Genomic DNA, 15,409 nt, shown 5'->3' with positions numbered 1-15,409 from the left:
AGCACTGTTACTGGGCTCTGTAGTACCTCTTCTCCTGAATCCCCTGAGCAATCTGCTCGTAGGTGTCCAAGTTTCTACAGCTGGTCCATAGCAATGCTTGCACAGCCTCTTCTCCCTACAGGTCCAGGAGAATCAATGTCTCTTGTCGGAGCACATCTGGAGCGCGTAGCCAGCATGCTCAGTTGGACAGTTGCACTCAACAGTGGAGAGCTGCTTGGTGTGCTCGCCAAACCGGGCAATCAGGAAAAGAAATTCCAAAATTTGCAGGGCTTTAAAAGGGAGGGAGGACTCTTGGTTTACGTGACCTCTTGGCAGTGGAGTTCACAGTAGTAACCAAAGTGGTCAGTGTGGCGCATTTTGGGACAGCTGCTGGAGAATTGTTAGGGTTGACATAGGTAACAGTGTCTACATGCACTGTTGACCTCCGTACATTGACCTTGGCTTACGGCCGCTTGGGGAGGGGGTATTACTATGTTGGCGTAACAGGACACTTACGGTGGGAGACAAATTTAAGTGTAGACGCATGCACAACTAAGTTAAGAACATAGGAATGGCCATACTGGGTCAGACCAAAGGTCCATCCAGCCCAGTATCCTGTCTTCCGACAGTGGCCAATGCTAGGTGCCCCAGAGGGAATGAACAGAACAGGGAATCATCAGGTTGATGCAAGGCAGCTTATGTCAACATAACTTTGTAGTATAGACTAGGCCTTAGAGTCTCTCCTGTCCTCTCAGTGACCCCCCCCCCTCTTGGGCCCAGGCAGCCTGGGAGAGGAAGGTGTCTGGTTTGAATGCAAAGGGGACAAAAGGGGGACTGGTAGAGAGAAAGGTGTAGCTTGGGACTGTAGGATTGGGGAGAGAAACTGTGACTGTCACTGGGATTGGGAGGACTGGGAGGCATGAGGAGGGTGTGCAGATCTGGAAAGGAACTTGGGTGTCGGGGAGAATTGGAACTGGTTGGTCGAAGAGAATGGGACAAGGAATTGAGGGGTGGGGAGACTAAGACGGGATGAGAAGTCTGAGAAGATAGAGACTAGTACTAGAAGTCTGGGGTCAGATGAGCTGGGACTGGCTGGGCACAGAGACTGCGCGTGTGGAGAGAAAGACTGGGAGTTGTGAGGACACTGGGACTTGGACATTGAGCCTGGAGGAGAAGATTAGGACTGGCTGGGCTGGGAGACTGGGATGAGAAGCCTGAGGAGTGGAGTAAGCATTTCTTCTTTGTCAGGATGTCCTTCATATGGGAGAGTGAGAGGCTCAGGCTATGGAGCGCCCCTTCACTGTGGGGTGGTTGCCTATTTAATCTGTCTGTACTAGTCTCATCACTGTGTTACCAGGATATCTGCTGGTGATGGACTGGATATTTCTGGAATGGGGTACACTTGAGAGAGTTCTGTTCTATACAAGCTGCTAAGTGGTGTCTAAAAATTTTAATATCTTAAAACATCACTCATTTCCCAGTATAGGTGAACCCCAAGTGGTTAGGGGAAGGAGTTTGTGTACACACTTCTCCAATCCTGACCTGGCCGAGGAGAGACAAACATCCCATAGCTTTAATAGTCTTCTCTTGGGACATGCTAGTATGGTGATTCTTTAAGGTGAACTCTGCCTATTCCCATTAATGAGATAAGCATGCCTTCTGGTACATGAGCTCAGAATTTGTGAGAGCAGTGTCTCCTGGGGTTCCTTGCCACCTCATGCTTAGTCTTAAGGTTACCTAGCACTTCGTAATTTGTAAGTGCTTGATTTTGCAACTTTAATGTTTGGTTAATGTAGTATTTTGAATTTCATACCAAAAAATTTACATGTAAAATAAATGAGCATATAGTAGTTGTCCTTAAAATATTTGTTGCCTTTATAACTAAAACAAACAAAATATTTGCAGGATTCCCTATATAGTATTTATTTGGATAGTGCCAATTGTATACTACAGACATTACAAGATCTCTGCCCTGAAGAACTGACAATATAAATATATACAATTAAAATGAACACAGAGATTGGGTGGATTCAACAAAAAGTAGTGTGACTAATTGAAGGTTAACACACCATTTGCTAGTTCCACAAGTTTGATGTTTTCGTAGTTTGGGGTTTTTTGAGTCATCAGTATTTCCCTGAGGAGGGGACTGTGGTTGAATGGCTTTATGAAAGAAGTGTGTTTTATGGAGGAATTTGAGGAGATGTGAGGCATGGCAGAGTTGGGGCATGGAAGGGACCCAGGCTTAAGAGGCCTATGAATGAGAGCCTAGAGCAGGGGTAGGCAACCTATGGCACACGCGCCGAAGGCGGCACGTGAGCTGATTTTCAGTGGCACTCACACTGCCTGGTTCCTGGCCACCGGTCCGGAGGGGGCTCTGCATTTTAATTTAATTTTAAATGAAGCTTCTTAAACATTTTAAAAACCTTATTTACTTTACATACAACAATAGTTTAGTTATATATTATAGAGTTATAGAAAGAGCCCTTCTAAAAACGTTAAAATGTATTACTGGCACGCAAAACCTTAAATTAGAGTGAATAAATGAAGACTCGACGCACCACTTCTGAAAGGTTGTCCACCCCTGGTCTAGAGCCAAGAGTGGCAGTAGGACAGAATTAGTTGTGTGGCTTGGGTACAGTGAAGAGGGTGAGGCAAGCATGTGATGTGTTTTTAACTCTCTTGTCTTTTCATCTTAAAGCTTTTTCTCTTATATTTATAGGATCTGCAGCTAGAATATGGTCATGGTCCCCAGAGTGGCTGCTTCTTAGGTGCAAATAAGTGAGTAAAAGAGGGCATTTTTCCTTGGTTTTTAAAATTTAATTGAGACTTAAATTCATTGTTTAAATTTAAAACCGCAGGTAATGTAGTAGTAAAATGTAATTTGATGTTTATGCAATAAAACGTAATAAACCTTTGGTTATTTATAGTTGTGCAGTTTTTAAACTATTGACTTCTACAATAATAATCACTCCAGCTGATATAGAGAGAACAGTTCTCAGCATATTGAGGTGTACTCTCAAGATATTGAGACTGTCATCCCCATCACCTCTAGAATGTCGTTATCCGTTTCATACATCAGAGTCTGTTTAGTGACAAACTTTCCCTTACAGCAAGATATTGCCCATCTGGCCAGTTATGGGGATGTACTTACACGTGTTTGTTAAAAAAAAAAAAAAAAAAAAAAAAAAAAAGAAGACAAAAGAACTTAAAACATTTACACATCTATAGAGAACTTGTTATTCATTATAGTTTTGTCATTAAGTTCCTTAGAGGTTAAATTTTACGTTGTGAGTTTTGATGTAGTTATCCAGATACACGCACTGTATGAAATGAGATAATAGTCATTGATTCTCTCCAGCCTCGGATACTTCAGGTGATTTTATATTTAAAATGACACGGTCTGTACAAGTCAAACTCTTGACATGTAGCTTTATAATAGAGAAGTTCGATGAAAGTATAGGCATTGCATTTCCTTCACTCTGTAGATCTTTTTTATTTTTCAGTAGGGAATAATATTGACATTTTCAGGAATCCTCCTTTCTGTAAAAATCCTGCTGCCCTTTTGTTGCATGCATGTAAGCAGATGTTTGCATGACAGCCAGCATGTGATGGGCTGTTTCATAGATTGGCTTAGAAGTTGTAATTTTTTAGCATGTTGATATCTGCATTTTGAGGGGAAAAACAGTACTATGAAAGATGTGAATTTTAAGATAATAAAATTGGGACTAGTGGTCTCCTGATAGTTTAACCTTTTTGTCACTTTCACTTTTTATGATAACATACTATTTAATCTTAAGTATCATGGTTTCAGTTTAAACAGGTAAATATTGAAATAAGCCAAAGTAGCCCTAGTTTGCAGTCCAGAGGTGATGGCCAGGTACAGTAATTAGGAGTACGCTAATATATGTAGATAAACACTTTTTAATAGTATCATGTAACTATATTGAAACAATGAAATTATTCTTCAGCAAAAAAATCGGTGTATCTTATTAGAATAGAGTAGCTTATTTTGAATTGAGAACTTTTATTCATGTCTTCTTTTCCAAGTGCTTTCTTCAGTTTGTGTTTAGTTATTTATTGTATTCTTATTAATTTTGAAGGAGTCTCCTAAAATCAGTTGAAGAAGAACTGCATCAGCGGTAACTTTTTTATTTTTCTCTTGTGTGTTTCAAAGTGTTTTTTACATTGATTTCTTGCACCTGTTACAATCTACTAATGCTCATTTGAAGATATGGGAGAGGTCTTATTTGTCTGGGCTGAATTTGTGCTTTAAAGAATAATGAAAAAGAAAATAAAAATACAAAGCAACATCATAATGTTCTGTATAGACGGTGCCCTTGAGGTATTGCATACCAGAATTCTTTCATAGTAGCTAGAGTCACTTTAATGAAGGGCACTCAGCCATGGTACCTTGTTCATTTCCTTAGGGGACATGTGGCACATTTAGAAGATGATGATGATGCAGACGATGATGCTAAACAGTAAGTCATTTTTTATTTTGATGTATCTGCTCTCTGATTCATGGGTCGCTGAAAATTTTATTTTGTTTGAATTGTATTCTGAATGGGAGAACACCTTGATTTTTTTTTTCCTTCAGATATATTTGTAAAGTAGCAAAATCACAGTAATCTCTGTTTGGATCACATCACAGGTGTTTTGCTTTATTCTGCTGATTGATTTGGATTAATATTGAAATAATAATTTAATGTTCAGCTCTTTTTGTACAGCTCTTTCACAGTATCTTTTAATTATTTTCTTTAATTTATTATAATTAAATCAACATAAGAACAGCCATATTGGGTCAGACTAATGGTCCACCTACCCCAGTATCCTCTCTTCTGATTGTGGCCAGTGCCAGATGTTTCAGAGGGCATGAACAAAACAGAGCAGTTATCGCATGATCCACCCCATCATCCCTTCCCAGCTTCTGGAAGTCAGAGGCTTAGGATGCTCGGAGCATGGGGTTGCATCCCTGATGATCTTGGCTAACAGCAATTGATGGACCTATCCTCCATGAACTTATCTACAGTAAAAGCTCTTTTATCTGGCACTTCACCAACCGGCAAGCTCTATAAACCAGCATTTCTGCACTGAAAGTGTAGTTGGTGCGAGGCCGGCAGGGGTCTGGGGCATGGGAGGGGCTGTGGCGTGCGCTCTGGGAGGGAGTTTGGGTCTGGGAGGGGGGTTTGGGGCAGGGAGTTGGGGCACGGGAGGGGCTCGGGGTGTTGGATGGGGGGGAGCGCTCACTTCTGGCGGCTCCTCGCAAGCAGCTCCCCCCTTGCTGTTGCTGGTGGAGGCACGGCCAGGCAGCTCTGCAGGCACACTGCTTCTGTCCCCGCTCCCCAAGCGCTGACTCCGCGGCGCTCAGCCCATTGGCCGGGAACTGCAGCCAATGGGAGCTGCAGGGGGCAGCGCCTGCAGACAGAGGCAGTGTGCCTGCTTGCAGAGCTGCCTGGCTGCACCTCTGCCAGGAGCAGCAGGGACGGGGAGCCGCTGGAGGTGGGCACCCCCAGCATCCCAAGCTCCTTCCCATGCCCCTGCCCCAAGCCCCCTCCCGGACCCATTTCCCCTGCCCCCCCCCCCCAGAGCCCGTGCCCTGCAATCCCTCCCATGTCCCTGCTGCCCCACACACCCCCTCTGCACTCCAAACCCCTCCCTCTGAGTTAACTGGCATTTTTAATTTACTGGCACTCCCCGTTCCTCCAGCATGCCGGTTAAAAAAGCTTTTACTGTACTTCTTTTTTGAACCCAGTTATAGTTCTGGCCTTCTCAACATCCCCTGGCAACAAGTACTATAGTTGACTGTGCGTTGTATGAAGTAGTACTTCCTTTTGTCTGATAATTTCATTGGGTGACCTCTGGTTCTTGTGTTCTGGAAGGGGTTAAATAATACTTTCTTATTCACTTCCTCCACGGCATTCATGATTTTATATAACTCTGTCATATCCCCTCTTAGTCGTCTCTTTATCCAAGCTGAATATTCTGTCTTTTTAATCTAGCCTCATATGGAAGCTGTTCCATCCCCCAGTCATTTTTGTTGCCCTTCCGTGTACCTTTTCAATTTCTAATATATCTTTCGAGATGGAGCAACCAGACCTGCACACAGTATTCAAGGTGTGGGCATACCATGGATTTATATAGCAGCATTATGATATTTTCTGTCTTAATATCCCTTTCCTAATGATTCCTAATATTCTGTTCGCTTTTTTGACTGCCACTGCACATTGAGTGGATGTTTTCAGAGAACTTTCCACAATGACTCCCAAGATCTCTTTCTTGAGTGGTAACAGCTAATTCAGACCCCATCATTTTGTGTGTATATTGTTGGGATGATGTTTTCCTCTGTTAATTACTACATTTAATTTCATCTCACATTTTGTCACCCAGTTTTGTGAAATCCCTTTGTAACTCTTCGCAGTCTGCTTTGGACTTAACTATCTTGAGTAATTTTGTATAATCTGTAAATTTTGCCACCTCGCTAAAATTCTGATCTGGAAAAAGGGCTATACTGAGCTAATGAAATCATCTGTTGCAACAGAAACCCTGGTGTATTATTATTTACAACATTAAAAACATCATACTGGAAAGTTCTAATTCATATTAAATTTCAGTGGAACAAATACTATGACTATTCTAAATCTAAGTTTAACTATGGTAGAGGCAGAGGAGAACTGAAAAGGAATTATATTAAAATGTGAAACCTGTATGTATGAAAAGACCACCTTCTTAAAACAAATCCATCATTTGCCTGAGATAGGAAAGAAGACTGTTTTTGATTCACTTTTACTTTCCTGCGAATGGATGATCTTCAAAGAGCTGTTGCGTTATATTAGAAACCTGTGAACTGTTAGTCGAGTTTATTAACATTCTCATAGAGAAACTAAATATATTTTAATGAATCTTCTCATTTTAGCTGTTCCACTGCTATTATGACCATTTTATCAAGGAAAGTTTTTAAAAATGTATACGCTTGTCACCCCTGTATTCAATGAGAAGGGCCGCCATCAGCGAAGAGGGACAAGTTTTTACAAATGATGTGCTTTACTGATTGACTAATATTGGGACATGGGTTGGTGACAGGAAGTAGGGTGCTTGATATATGACACAACACTAACCTTTGGATTGTTTTTCTATGAATTATTTGGGGGGAAGGGGCCAAAGGTGAGATGGAGACAAAAGTGCTGACATTGATACTTACATTTGTGGTACATGATTTCAGAGGCAGGTAATATCACATTAAAGATGCTGTTATTTAATTATTAGTTACCTTTTCAAAATGGTGGCATATATGTTATTTGAGATGTGATGCATGTAGAAAAGTTCTTAATCGTTTTTCCTCTAAGAAGAATTTTCTAGGTTTTAAAAAAAACAAAAACAAAAAACACAACTTAATGCAGGGGTGTTTTTTTAAATCTTCAAAGATAAGATTGGATAGAACTTACTCTTGGTTTGCTCAACGCTGTGTGTACAAATGGGATAGCTCAGGCCACTTATGCAGTGGAATGTAAGTGTCCCCATAGCACTCCATTCCACCAATTCCATTCTGATTGCACTTGATGAAGAAGCGGTGTTGGATAGCTGCAATGCTGTCGTCTGTGCTGCAACCAGCTCGGCTTGATGCCTCTTCTAATGCTCAGTTCGTGTCTCTTGTTAAGTTTTGTTTAACATTTTTTCCTCCTCATCTCCGTCCGTCTGTAGTCAACACCACCTACTTAAAGTCTCAGGACTTGACTCTCTTGCCTCCTGCTTTCCTGAAGCACTTTGCACTGGCTGCTTTGCTTGATACTCTAGGGGTTCTTACTCCTAGCTCCTGCTCCGTCAGAACTTTCACATCACTGTCTTCATGTGGCTCTTGTGTTTCTGTGGTTTGTTTCTTTATTTCTTTCAGGATACGTAAGAAAGAGCCCAGTAATTTCGAGAGATATTTTGAGTTCAGTCTGGCCACGTTCCCTATGGACAGACCCATCTAGTGTGTTCTCTGCCTCCAAAAGGACCATGATTTGCTCACAGACTTCACCACAAACAGTCAGGTCCTAGAGAGAGAACCAGAAGGTCTGTATTGGCTTTCTCTGAAACTTTCTATAAGTCTGGCAAGAAGCCTTGAAGGCTTCAACCTTGAGTGAGCCACAATCCAGTCCCAACGGGTCAGTCTTCTACTTGTTCTTTTGGCGACTTGAAAAGCAACAGTAAAGGCTGACATCCAAGTTTGTCATGCACTCTCTGGCTTTTGGTGACTTGGATGAATCAAGGCTGTCCCTCTAGAGAAGGATTTTGAAGGGCACTGGTTCACTAGATGTTCCATGGTTTGGATGTCTTCTCCACATTCATGGCTGTCATCTGGTCACTAAAGCTCTGCATCAGTCCTTCTGATATCAGCTTGATGGAATGAGTCCAAAGCCCCGCCTCAGTACAGGTGAGACATTCAGCTGAACCCTTGGTGTGTCTCTCTCTAGAGCACATTGAGGGCTCTGCACTTCTGTTATTTCACACACATTCCACAAGACCAAGTCATGTTGAAGAGTTCACTTGACATGCAACCATCTTTGCCCTCGATTCCTGGAAGCAACCGAAGTGTCAACCTACCCCAGCCACATTCAAGTTGATGTAATCCACAATCCTGAAGATAGGAAAGATTCATAGGTCTTATATCTTGAGTGCCTGGATACTCTGGTGAATAGTGTCTTCATATCACATTGACTGTGTTGAAGTTTTTTGCATCAACTCAAGTACATCAAAGCTGTGTCCCAATGCTGATGCTGCCTGGACCCCTCAAGGCTGTAGGAGCTCTGTATGCACTGATATCCAGGAACCATACCCCATGCCTTTAGTTCTGATACTTTGTATTAGCCATGCTGTTGATTCCACTGACACAATCCAAGCCAGTAGCCTCTGTGCAACCAGTGTTGATAGATAAAAGGTGTTGATTAGCTATCTCCCAGCAATGACACAGCATCCTGTGATGTCTGCCTGAGATGCAGAGAAGAATGTAAAGGAAAATTTTCAAGATTTTAACTTTGATATATGATAGAGGATTTGAGTGAGGGTAAATGAGAGAGAAGATAGATCGTTACTTTCATTGTTAAAGATGAAACAAGGTTCCTAGTATAAACTGGATTCTGAACTCCTCTTCCAACTCCCCTTCTCCAACCAAAATCAACCTGACCTTATGCTGGGATAGAACTTCTCTGGAAAGTCTTAGGGAAACCAGGCAAGGGAAGATAAGTGTTCCAAAAAAGTTCTCACTTCTTGGATATTTTCTTAACCCTTTTTTTGGAGAAGCATAATTCAAAAGCAGTTAAATTTCTGTGCAAGAATTCAAGATTTCAGGGCTGCATTCTCAAAATTATTCACACTAAATATTTTATACTTCCAAAAGATAAGAAAAATATTTCTAACAGAACAGGCTGTACAACAGTATAGGAATGCAAGACCAAAATTACAGCAAATCCTTTACAACAAAGTGCTGAGGGGAAAAAAAAAACTTGAAATAGCTTTTCATTTTATGCTGATATATTTTTCTCCAGGACCAGGCTGTTGAATATTTGCTTCGTGAGAACTCAGGTCCACACAGAATTCTGCAAGGGAAAGGAAAAAATATTACTGATCACATTACTGAATAGTAGGTTAATAGTATGCTGTGAACAGATTTGCTGCTTTGCATATGGTTGAGATGAAGAATCCAGTGGTCACGTCCATGAGCCGTCCAAGGAAAGATGTTTGCTGCTTTCATCATCATTATTTGCAGATGCACAGGTGGTACAGTAAAGATTGGTAAAAAGTTCAAAATACAAAACATTAAACGGAGATCACAGAATGATAGAATCATAAAAATGTAGGGCTGGAAGGGACCTTGAAAAGTCATCACATCCAACCTCTTGTGGTAAGGCAGTACCAAGTGAATATAGACCATCCCTGACAGGTGTTTGTCTAACCTGTTCTTTAAAACTCCAGTGATGGGGATTCCACAGTCTCTCTTGGAAGCCTGTTCCAGAGCTTAATTGCCCTGAGAGTTAGAAAGTTTTTCCTAATATATCTAACCTAAATCTCCTTTGCTGCAGATTAAACTCATTACTTCTTGTCCTACCTTTAGTGGACATGGAGAACAGTTGATCAGAGTCCTCTGTATAACAGCCCTTAACGTCTTTGAAGACTTTTATCGGGTCCCCCATCAGTCTTCTTTTCTCAAAGCTAAACATGCCTAAGTTTTTGGTTTTTTTAACCCCTCCTCAACCTCAAAAAGGTTTCCTAAACCTTTTAACATTTTTGTTGCTCTCCCTTGGACTCTCTCTAATTTGTCCACCCCTTTCCTAAAGTGTAGCCACAAAAATTGGACACAGTACTCCAGGTGAGGCCTCACTAGTGCCTAATAGAGCAGGATAATTGCCTCCCCTGCCTTAAATATGGCATGCCTGTTAATACACTTACTTTGCACTTCACTGACTTTCATCTTGTTGATTTCAGACCAGTTCTCCAATTTGTCAAGCTGTACAAGTTAAAAAAAAAAAAAGTGTCAAAAGGGCTTAGGTGAGCATCAGTAGCCTCAGGGTCAGCAATGTGGCGTTTGGAAAATCTTCCTGGTAGGCCAGTCTGAGATGAGCAGCCATTTAGTAGATGTGCGCTGTCCTCAGCCACAGCGCAGCCGCACACCTCACCACCCTATCGTAATCCTGTATAATCATCATCATTCCACACGACCATCAGTACATTTTTAGTAAATCCAACTAATATCCTGTATTCCCCACTTAAGTATTAAATCCCTCTTCTTTCTTTCAACACATGCTAGACTCATGCTGTGTGTCCTCTCTGCGTCTCCCTGTTAAGAATCTCTCCTCTCTTCTCCTGCACAAGTCCATATAGCCTCAACAGCTGAGCATTTCAAAATTGTCACTTATGACTTCAGGGGGAGGTCTCCGGGGGCACTTGGGTTCCTCCTGCTTGTATCTGGGGCAAAGGAGGGAGCAACACTGAAAATATACATCGTGTAAGTGTTTAGAAATAACACTGGTATTGATCAAAAAGCTCAGGATGTTTCAATTATTTGTATAGTGTTTTAAAAGTATAAAAATAAATCGTACGGTGACCGCATCAAGAATAAAGCATTGTGAGGATGTGTCCGAGATCTGTATTTGGATAACTTCTAAATGATCTGTACTTATTTTCTTTATAGCGCTACAATTAAACCTAAAGTGCCACCTCCTTTACCACCAAAGGTAAGCAGGTTTTTCCACTGTATTACATAAGGGGAGAAATATGCTAAAAATATTTATATTTAATTTTTTTCCCAAAAATTCGTAAGTGTCTAAATGACTTAAGAGTCTCATTGACTTAAGCACGTTTGAAAACTTTACTCAAAACTTCTATTGGCCCCAAATTTATCAAGGTGAGATTTGACCTTTCAATTATTTGTGTACATCTCTAATTTGGGGAAATGTGTATAATAGAATCTGTGGTATTCAGCAATTTGGAAATGGTGTTTGAGTGTACCATTAATATTTAGGGAGGGATTAGTTTAGGTATTTGAAGGATTTGGGAGAGGCAGGAATTCCCACCAAAGGGCCACCACAGCAAGAGTCTTGACTACTAACTTCAGCTGCAATGATGCGACTTAAATGGTTGTGTGTACAGATCAGATCTCAAATACTAACACTGTTGATCTACACTTTCATTGTACATTCAAAGTAAATTAAAAGGTGCAAAAAAACCCCTATATCTTATTCTGAGTGTGTCCATTCACCAACGCTGGGTGGGTTAACCATGCCTGCTTTTAGCTGTGCAGACAGGCCTAGAGGAATTCTGGGTTTTGGCATCAAAATGTTGCCCTTTAAGAGTCTGTTAGATGTCGCCTTGCCCAGTCTCTTGCAACCAGTCTGTACTTGAGCTGTCAGCCTCTGCTGGTTTCTGCTTTACAGGCTTTTTTCCTTTCATGCTCTTCCAACGGATCTCATTTTTATTTCCTCAGTCTGCAGATTCTGGCCCTAGAGTAGCATGCACATCAGCCCTCTCCTTGGGTTGGATGAAGTCACAGGCCCCCAGAGCCTAGTGTTTCTCTGCCCCACTGGCCCAGCCAGTTCTTCAGCTCAGTGGGCCCATGGGGTTCCTGGCTCCAGTGGATTCTAGCCTAATGAATCTGCTGTTACGTTTGTGATTGCTCCCTTCCTCGGCAGGGAGTGCTGTAGCTTTCCATTTTACAACTGGGACCTTTGAGAGCCTTGCAACTTCCACAACCTGACCTTGCCAATTATGGCTACCTCCATGTGCTGTAGATATTCATTAACCATGAGTCTTCCACTTCTCATAATTGACCACAGAACAGCAGACACAAACTCTTGTGAAATGTCCTATGGATGGCACTGTAGGGCAAGAAAGTAAAGGCAGCACACAAGAAAGGACTTCCATCTCCAGTTGGTGCTGCGCATGCTGAGGTAATGAGCAAGAGTGATGGACAAACTTGGGTTCTTAAGGTTCCAAGAGTAGGACAGTCAATAGCAATAACCAAAATGCAGAACAGACAAATCAGTTGCTTTATAGTGCTGAAGCCATAAATGGGAACAATGTTTATTTAAAAAAAAAAAATTGCTTCAATGTCTTTTGCCTGCTGTGGAAGAGCAATATGAAAGCCAGCAAGTTCTAGGGATGTGAGGCAAGCATTGAAGAGTTCTCACTTTTTTAATCTGGGGTCTTACTCTGACTTACTCTATGTTGGGGGAAACCAACTTCCCTGTGTGTCTATTTCCCGATCTATAAAATGGAAATTATATGTGTATCTGTTTAGGCATTTGTACCATGCTTAGCCCTGTTATCCAAGCACCTGACATGGTGAGGGTTAAGTAATGTTTGGGTAGCATTTCAGAAAATACAAAACACTGCTGTGTAAGTCCATTATGTGTTTATTAGAACTCAGACTCAAATGCAGAGTGGCATTCTGTTATTTGTTATAACAAGGTATGGTAGAAAAGAGCTAGAGCGCAAGGAGAGACACATGCCTGATGCCTAAGAAAACTTGTTTGTACTTAATGCATTGGAAAAAAGGACAAAAGAAAAGGGATTAGTGGGGCAGGAGAACTGAGGTCACTGCTACTCCGATCTGCCTGTATACAGGAGGGAAACAACTACGCGAAAAGGCACAGACTGGGTTTAAGAACTGTCGATGATTGGCACCAACTCGGCTTCGGGTGGATGACTGGGAGGGAGCTAGCAACAGTTTTAGTGCCATCAGTGTGTGTCTGCTTGACCCTGCCCTCTGTAGCCATGTACTGATTTGGGGTCCTCCCAAAAGCATAGGGCTCTGTAGCCATGTTTCACAGATCCCAAAGGCCAGCCTCCATTCTGATAATTCAGCTCTATACTTTATCTTAAATGCCTCTGATTTGATTACCTGTTGGACATAAACTGTGGGCCAAACCCACAGCTAGCTTACTCACTTGCCATGCCTCACCCCTCGGGGTCCCCCCCTGGATCTCTGCTTTTGACCCTGTGACCCTCAGCCCTGTTGCTGTTTTTTCATTCTTCCCCATACTTTCTTGATGCCTGAGTCCAGTGGCTCCTCCTGTTAGGCTGGGGGGGCATGACCTTTAGATCCCCCAGAGCCTCAATAGGTGCCATGACTCACTCCTCCAACAGAGCCTGCTGCGAGTCTTATAGGTCAGGCATGTTGCAGCAACTAAGCTGCACTAATTCATCCCATAAGCAGAGCCTGCAGTGACGCAGTCCTCAAGAATGCTGCAGCAGCCTATTCCTGAACAGGGACCAGTCAGATGACCCCCCAGGCACAGATGACCCTGTCAGAGCTGCAAGTTAGTCTGTGCACCAGCACTACTTGTCCAGGAACCCGTCTGCTTCCTCGCAGTCTTAGACTCCTTAGGCTTCCGGCCTGCTCTTGATCCAGTTCCTGTTTCTGCCTTAGCCTTGCCTGAGCCTTGTTCCAGCCCGCTCGAGCCTTGTCTGTGCCCTGCCCTGTTCTGCACCCGCCTCCTGACCCTCAGACTGACTCCAGCCTGGCTTTGATTGTTGGCCTGTTTCTAACTGTGATCATGATTTTGCTTGTCCACAGACTCTGACCCCAGGTCTGACCCACGGCCTGTCCTCAGACCATGGTATCCGTGATACCCTTGGCCTGGCCTTGAACCTATGTCTGGCTATGGCCACTGCTCTAGCCACCAGGCCTGACTACCTAGAATGCAGAACCTGACATGAGTAGTGACGTTTCAGCAGGCCAATCATGATTTCAGTGCACTACTTAATTTGAGTTTTCTTGTTTTATTGCTAAGCATTTTTCTGCAGTAAACGTTGTTTTGCTTAATGAAGCATACAGTTTTCTTTATCAGTACACTCATGGGATACGTATAACGCGGAGCTCTGGTACAGTATTACCATGATGAGTGTGGTATAAATGCCTAGATAGATTACTTTGTTTGTATCGTTCATTAATATCGTTATATTTATTTTTCAGCCTAAATCCATCTGCATACCACAGGAAGGTCATTCTTCTGAAGATGATAATCAAGGAACGATCAAGAGATGCCCTGTTTCAGACAGTCCAGCAAAGTTAACATCACAAGTTCCACCTAGACCACCCCCTCCTCGGTTGCCTCCCCCGAAGCCTAATCCTATAGGTAATACAAGTGACACCAAGCAGTGTGTGGGGATTAGACAGTTGTACACATGACTCATCCTGTGGTAATGTGTACTTCTGTGGGCAAGTAGCAAAAATAGTACAGGAAAACCAGCTGCAGTAAAAATGTACACTATAACTTACCTGGGCCAAATACACCTCCCATTGTAGTCATTGACAAAATTCCTCTTGATGTCAGTGAGGACAGGATTGGATCCTTAAGCAACATACTCAAGGTGAAATATGCTGAAACTGTGTAACAGTGGGCAGCATTGTATGTTTTCATAGACTTAAGTGTCAAATTCTGTTCTGCTGCGCAAGCTCTCATTTAAGTCAATTGGAGTTGTGTGGACATACCTGAGAGTAGAACTGGGCTTCAAAGGTTCACAGATAAACAAATGAATTGATTTCAGTAATTATATAGCAGTTAATTGTGCTTCCTGCCTATTGGTTTGTAAGCATTTCTCTGGTGTTTGATATGATCTGACTCTATGCCAATATCTAAGTCGTTAATGAAGATACTGAACAGAACCGGTCCCAAAACAGACCCCTGCGGAACCCCACTTGTTATGCCTTTCCAGCAGGATTGGGAACCATTAATAACAACTCTCTGAGTACGGTTATCCAGCCAGTTATGCACCCACCGTATAGTAGCCCCATCTAAATTGTATTTGCCTAGTTTATCGATAATATAATGCGAGACCGTATCAAATGCCTTACTAAAGTCTAGGTATACCACATCCACAGCCTGTCCCTTATCCACAAGACTCGTTATCCTATCGAAGAAAGCTATCAGATTGGTTTGACACGATTTGTTCT

At 42.3% G+C, this 15,409-nt stretch overlaps 1 protein-coding gene across 1 annotated transcript in view; it reads left to right on the top strand.

Moving 5' to 3' along the window:
- MAP4K3 (mitogen-activated protein kinase kinase kinase kinase 3) overlaps nucleotides 1-15,409 on the top strand; it is a gene marked incomplete in the record, with an annotated part of 123,200 nt that overhangs the window by 67,993 nt on the left and 39,798 nt on the right. Inside the window, 5 exon segments of the mRNA XM_034764013.1 lie at nucleotides 2,699-2,757; nucleotides 4,080-4,118; nucleotides 4,407-4,460; nucleotides 11,147-11,189; nucleotides 14,429-14,591. Coding sequence (XP_034619904.1) covers nucleotides 2,699-2,757; nucleotides 4,080-4,118; nucleotides 4,407-4,460; nucleotides 11,147-11,189; nucleotides 14,429-14,591 — 358 coding nt within the window.

Source organism: Trachemys scripta, chromosome 3, assembly GCF_013100865.1.
Source record: "Trachemys scripta elegans isolate TJP31775 chromosome 3, CAS_Tse_1.0, whole genome shotgun sequence".
Taxonomy (NCBI): domain Eukaryota; kingdom Metazoa; phylum Chordata; order Testudines; family Emydidae; genus Trachemys; species Trachemys scripta.
The sequence above is the reverse complement of the archived record's forward strand: the minus strand, read 5'-3'. Positions and strand labels throughout refer to the sequence as shown.